Raw genomic sequence first — 6,623 nt, 5'->3', positions numbered from 1 at the left:
TTGTTGTTGTAGTCGTAGTCGTCGTTGTCAATGTAAACTTTTCACATTTTCATCTTCTTCTCAAGAACCACTGGGCCAAGTTCAACCAAACTTGCTACAAAGTATCCTTGGGTAAAGGGGATTCAATTTTTTTCAAATGAAGGGCCACACCCTTTTCCAAGGGGAGATAATTATGAATTAGAGAAAAATTAATGGCATTTTTAAAAAATCTTCTTCTCCAGAACTGCTGGGCCAGGAAAGATGAAACTCACGTGGAAACATCCTCAGGAAGTGTAAATTCAAGTTTGTTCAAATCATGACCCCCGGGGCTAGGATGGGGCCAAAATGGCCGATCAAAGTTTTACATAGGAATATATAAGAAATTTTTTTTAAAATCTTCTTCCCAAGAACCACTGGGCCAGGAAAGATGAAACTCATGTGGAATCATCCTCAGGTAGTGTAGATTCAAGTGTGTTCAAATCATGACCCACCGGGCTAGGGTGGGACCAAAATGGCTGATCAAAGTTTTACATTGGAATATACAGGAAAAATCTTTGAAAATCTTTTTAAGAACCACTGGTCCAGGAAAGCTGAAACTCATGTGGAATCATCCTCAGGTAGTGTAGATTCAAGTTTGTTCAAATCATGACCCCCGGAGCTAGGGTGGGGCCAAAATGGCCAATCAAAAGTTTACATAGGAGAATATAGGAAAAATCTTCTTTTCAAGAACCACTGGGCCAGGAAAGATGAAACTAATGTGGAATCATCATCAGATAGTGTAAATTCAAGTTTGTTTAAATCATGACCCCAGGGGGTAGGGATTAGCAAATATGGCCGATCAAAGTTTTACATAGGAATATATAGGAAAAATCTTTAAAAATCTTCTTCTCAAGAACCATTGAGACAGGAAAGATGAAACTTGTGTGAAATTATTTTCAGGTAGTGTAGATTCAAGTTTGTTCAAATCATGACCCCCAGGGCTAGGGTGGGGCCAAAATGGCCAACCAAAGTTTTACATAGGAATATATAGTGAAATCTTTTTAAATCTTCTTTTCAAGTACTACAAAGCCATGATTAGTAATATTTATATGGAATCATCCTCAGGTGGTGTAGATTCTAGTTTGTTCAAATCATGGTCCCATGGGGTGTTAAAATTCAAGTCCTCCTCCCCCCCCCCCACTTCAGTAAACTTTCAGTTCTGATGTGATATGAGCTTTTTCCTAGCCGATGTGCTCAGGTGAGCACTGTGGCCCCTGGCCTCTCTTGTTTCTTTTTTATTTTGTGATTTTGTTTGGGTCATAACTAGAAAACTATTAGACTTACAATCATCAAACTTGGACAATTTATGCATCTTGGGTAGACAGTGTGTCACGACATATTTCAAGGTCACTGTGACCTTTAATTTAAGTGTTTTTTTTTTAAAAACTAAGTCTTTTAAATTTCATAATCCTTAAAAATGTAAAAAATATAGTTGTATCCTTATTAAAAAATGCTAAATTAAGTAAAAACTTATTTTTTATCATATACTTTACAGCAAATTCTATAACAAATGTTAATGATTTGAGAGGAATTCAGTTTGTCCCATGGGCATAATTATCAAGCACTGGTCAAGGAGAATTTTTGATAGCAGAAATGTGCATGTCAAATTAGAGATAAATTAATGAGTTCATTGTTTGGAGCTAACTGGCAAGAGGGTCTCTAGATCTAATCTTAATTTACCTCTTGGGAGTTAGGTAAAAAGAAATGGCCTTATAGTTGCTTGTGTTAATTAAGAGTTCTTGATGGTTGTACTTCAGATAAAGATCTTTCAATTGGTGTAATGTAATTAAAACAAATTGATGTTTTAGTGTATGATTATAAATGAATTAGTATTGTATAATATTATTACTTATACATTTTTGACATCAAATTTAAACTATGTCTGTTAATAATGAGCTTGTTTTTTAAACGTCCATTCTATAGATTTTTCTCCCTCTAGATAGGACACCACTTTTTTGAATTTAAGGATTCAATTTACCATCTGATATCTTTTATTTGCGTTTGGAAGACTTTTTATCGGTGCAAATATTTACTGCGAAAGAAGACTTTGATTTTCAAGAATTTCATCTGATGTTCTGTTCCCCACTTTCTGTATTGAAATTTGAGTGCTCAAAATGAAAAATAAAGGCAGTTTATGAAATAAATGTAATTTTATAGACGTTAATATAAAGGTTATTATGTAGTTGCAGAAAGCCAGGTACAGGATTTGACACCTACCGTCGCGGGGGTAGCTAGTTTCTTGGTCATATTCGTCATAGCCGTCATCGTGCTAGTGATTGTTCTGGCAAGGTTTGTCCAGTACTGATTTAGTGATGGATTCTATACACCCATATACCGTTTTCTATTTGCAGAATTTTAACATTTATCAATATATTTGTAGAAAATCAAGAAAGAAAAAGGCAGATGAAATAGAGTTACCAGACAGGAAAGAAACGCCTAAAAGCGGTATGCTTTTCATGTACATATTAATAAGTACAACAAATGTAAATATGATGTTATTACATCTACTGTCAATCCCATTTTTATTCACGAGAACTTATTTTTTGCAATTTTACGCGAGACAATGTGCTTTTGAAAATATTATTTTAACTTATAAGTATTTCTAAAGATCATATAGTGTAGAGCAGTAACTTCAAATCGTGAACATTCTGTCTTGTTAATTAAGAGCAAGTGTCTCTTTTGCGAAAATAAGATGTCGCTGAAATTTATTCTTCTTTAGAATATACATTTAAAGTGTTTACTCTTAATTTCATTATTAACATAATTAGTCATTTACTTTACAAATTTCATTAAGTATTTTATGTTTACGTAAAAGGATGTTTAAACAATAAATGTTTTCTTTGGTTGTTAGTATGGGATTGAACGTCGCAGCTGTTGCAGAATTTTTTTCTGCAATAGCTGCGACGTTCATTCCCGTACTAACAACCAAAGAAACACATTAAATGTTTATATTTATTTTTGTTTAAATAATCATTTAAAATATCAATCATTGTATTATTTAAACGTCCGTCTTAGTACCTTTCGTTGATAGAACAGCCACTGATCAAGAAATCTGTACAGGTGATATGCCTAGTGTTGTTCATGCACTGATTAAAGGCAATGAGTTTTCTTAAGAAATAAAGGAGAATATTCAGTGGAAAAAAATATTAAAGTATAAAAGAAATGTTAAATACATGTGTATTATCTGATAAAATCCCAAAAGAAACCTAAAGAAGGGTATTTACGAGATAGTTAAGAAATTGCGATTGTAAAACTGTTCAGAATACGACATATATGAATTTAGTTATATATAAACTTTACATGTATTAAGAAGATAGAATTAAATGAAATAACATATCCATCTATAATAAATTGGTTTAGATTTGCTAAAATGTAAACCTGAAGACAAAGAAAACAAAACTGAGAACGGTGGGCCTATGGAAGAAAACGCTGAGATTGAGTATATTGTCACAGACAACGATCAAAAGAAAACACTCATCAAGATAGCTGATCTTGGAAATATCATCAAAATATTCTCGATGGAAGAAAATAAGAAATTCACAGAGGAATTTAAGGTAGTATTAGGGAGCCTTTGCTTCTTGTGACAAGGAAAAGTAGTATTTTTATGACTCGGGTAACTGTAAATAGAAATTAAATATTGGTTCTTAAACTTAAAATCTATTTCTCATACATATTCTTTAGTACAAAGAAGTCGATGAATAAAAAAAACATAAGATACCGTTATATTAGAAATTTATAATGATAAAAAAGGAAGAATCTGCAGAAGTTCCATGTTTAGTTTTTCAGTTTTGAATATCTCTTGAAATTTATAATTCAACATTGTGGTTTTTAATTATGAAAATTTTATTACTCAGAACAATGATTTTTATGGTAGAGTTTCATATCAACTCGTTCTGTGATTTTACAATCTCAAAAAGAAAAAAAACATTGTTTTTCTTACACTCGATATTAATTGAATTGGATGCGGTTGAATGATATGTATATTTTCAATTTATCCTGCATTTTTAGACTGAAAAATTTCATAAAATTTAATCATATTTTGTGGATAAGGGGGATAACAGACACGTTTTCGAATTTTTAAATTACTTTTCTGAAGTTTCTCATAATTCAACTTGAAGACTTTATAATTGCATACAAGGACAATGTTGTAAATAGTCCAAATTTTAAGAAATATGATATAATTTGCTATTTATATTAGAACTGATATACTAAAATTATTATTAACATGTGTGTACGAGATGTTTGATTTTTTATTTTAAATATTTCAGGGAATACCGTACGGAGAACAGCAACACATTCCTTGTTCCGTGGCTAAACTACAACAAAATATGCCGAAAAACAGATACAAAACTACTTTTCCATGTAAGTTAATATCCCAAGTAATGTTGTTCAATTATGTTTTATTTTCCGTCATTGTTTAAAATTCTTAAATACAATTAAGTTTTGCCTTTATATATTCATGATCATTTCTGATCTTTAAATTAAAAATGATAGATTTAATTACCCTTCTACATAGGATTTTTTATTAGGAATGTTTCTGATATTCTTCTTACTGTCCTTACAAATCATTGATACATTTTCGGCTTCTTTAAAAGCACTAAGTCTTGTACATCTTAAATCTCCAAAACTAAGATTGTTCTAAAATCACATAATTTGTTCTTTGAATCTACTATCGTTCCAAAGTACTGAAAACACGTGCAAAAATTATTTTTTCTCTATAAATAACAAGTATAACTGGGTAGTAATTAATGTAAATATAAATCTAAGTGAAAATTCATTTTCACCCCTTTCACATTTATCATGTTCAAAACCTTTATCGCCTTAATGTGCTTCATGGAAGTTTAGAATTAAAAATGATTTTTTGTTTCCTCTTTTTCTTAAGATGACCATTCCCGTGTGGTGTTGAATGTGTCCCCAGATAATGACTACATCAATGCAAATTATATTAAGGTACCTTTTAACTAATTTGGAGAGCCTAGTTAATGTATGTGACTTCATTTTGATTTTAAGAAAAATTAGTACACTTATAAAATTATTTTACAATACATTATATTTCTGATTGTTAACACAAGTAAAAAGTTGCAACATATCAGAAAAATTACTGCCTGCGCAGCTGGTGAATTAATGTTGTTGTTTGTTTTTCTGTTTGGGTTCCAAAGTTATACCCGGCATTAACAAATAAATAAAGACAATTTATTTAATTGTATAGAATTAATAAAAGAACGCAAAATACCTATTTTGTGTATTTTTTTCTGTATATGACTTTGCTGGAATATACTTTCTTCAGAATTGGTTTACGAGATTATTTTGATTAATCGGTATTTGACTCTGCATTGTTACTACAACGATAACGATAAACGAATTTAAAAAAAAAACTATTTCTTGTTGAGAAATATTTCTTTATAACCTATCAAATAACATTTTATAGGATGTAGAAGGAAAACGAAGATATATTGCCACACAAGGTAACTCTTTCTGGTTGAAATGAAAATGCCAGAAGAACTTTACTTCATTTATTAACTGATTTACATGAACTTAAAGGCTATTCACGTAATCATACAACTTACATGCATATTTGTGGCTAATGAAGGCAACCAAGAATAAAGATGGAATATTTCTCAAAGTATTACTTCTGCATAGTTGAAATGAAAAGAACATGTACTTCCCTGAGTAACTATTTGGAAAACTAAAGTTCTCATACAGAATCTCTGGTTAAAGCCATCATAATAAAATATTAAGGTAATATTTTCATATCGTTTTTTTCATCTTCATATTTCATCTGAGATTTGTATTTGCTTGAGAAAAGCCTACAATCTTTAATGTTTGATCATTTGTCCCGCCAACTTTATTTCTCATTACATGAAGGTTCAGCAATCTTTCACGAAATAGTATATAAACATATTACGCGAATTTTCATTACAAAAAGCGAACCAATTTCTAAATTTTGAACACGGTACGAAAATTAATTGAAAAAAATTTTAATACGTGTGACATTTCAATTTTTAGGTCAACTCAGGTGACCTATTGCTATCCGTTTTTGTCCGTCGTCGTCCGTCGTCCGTCGTGCGTTAACATTTAAACATTTTCAGCTTCTTCTCTGAAACCACTGAACCAATTTCAACCAAATTTGGCATATAGCATCTATGGGTGAAGGGGAACAAAAATTGTGAATTCCGTGGTCCCCGCCCCCCTGGGGCCTGGGGGGTGGGGCAAAAACCACTAAAAATAGTGCAATCTTTAAAAATCTTCTTCTTAACTCCCGGACATCAAGCAGTCAAACTGTTGGTATGATTGTAATCAGCATTGAGTCCTCTACCAAAATTGTGAAATTCATGGCCCCAGGGTCAGGGGTTCTGGTGTTAGGGCGGGGCTCTATTGATTATATAGTGAAAATGCAGCAAGTCTTTAAAAATCTTCTTCTCTGCTCCTGGGTATTAAATAAACAAATTAAGTTCATAGTTATGATGAGCAAGAGTGGCTCTACCAAATTTGTGAATTTTATGGCCCCAGGGTCAGGGGTTCTGGTGTTAGGGCGGGGCTCTATTGATTATGTAGTGAAAATGCATTATTTCTTTGAAAATCTTCTTCTCTGTTCCTGAGTATTA

General features: G+C 31.8%; 1 protein-coding gene across 1 annotated transcript; it reads left to right on the top strand.

The window, feature by feature from the left end:
- Positions 1-2,167: 2,167 nt before the first annotated feature.
- On the top strand, positions 2,168-5,548 carry LOC134243434 (tyrosine-protein phosphatase non-receptor type 1-like). The gene is made up of 6 exons (XM_062725679.1): positions 2,168-2,307; positions 2,399-2,463; positions 3,379-3,572; positions 4,287-4,380; positions 4,901-4,968; positions 5,447-5,548. The coding sequence occupies exons 3-6, from the start codon at positions 3,435-3,437 to the stop codon at positions 5,504-5,506; spliced, it is 360 nt and encodes a 119-aa protein (XP_062581663.1). The 5' UTR covers positions 2,168-2,307; positions 2,399-2,463; positions 3,379-3,434; the 3' UTR covers positions 5,507-5,548.
- Positions 5,549-6,623: the final 1,075 nt, after the last annotated feature.

Source organism: Saccostrea cucullata, unplaced genomic scaffold (genome assembly GCF_032062105.1).
Source record: "Saccostrea cucullata isolate Sc308-1 unplaced genomic scaffold, CSIRO_AGI_Scuc_v1 ctg20634, whole genome shotgun sequence".
Classification (NCBI taxonomy): domain Eukaryota; kingdom Metazoa; phylum Mollusca; class Bivalvia; order Ostreida; family Ostreidae; genus Saccostrea; species Saccostrea cuccullata.
This window is presented reverse-complemented; position numbering and strand designations above follow the sequence as displayed.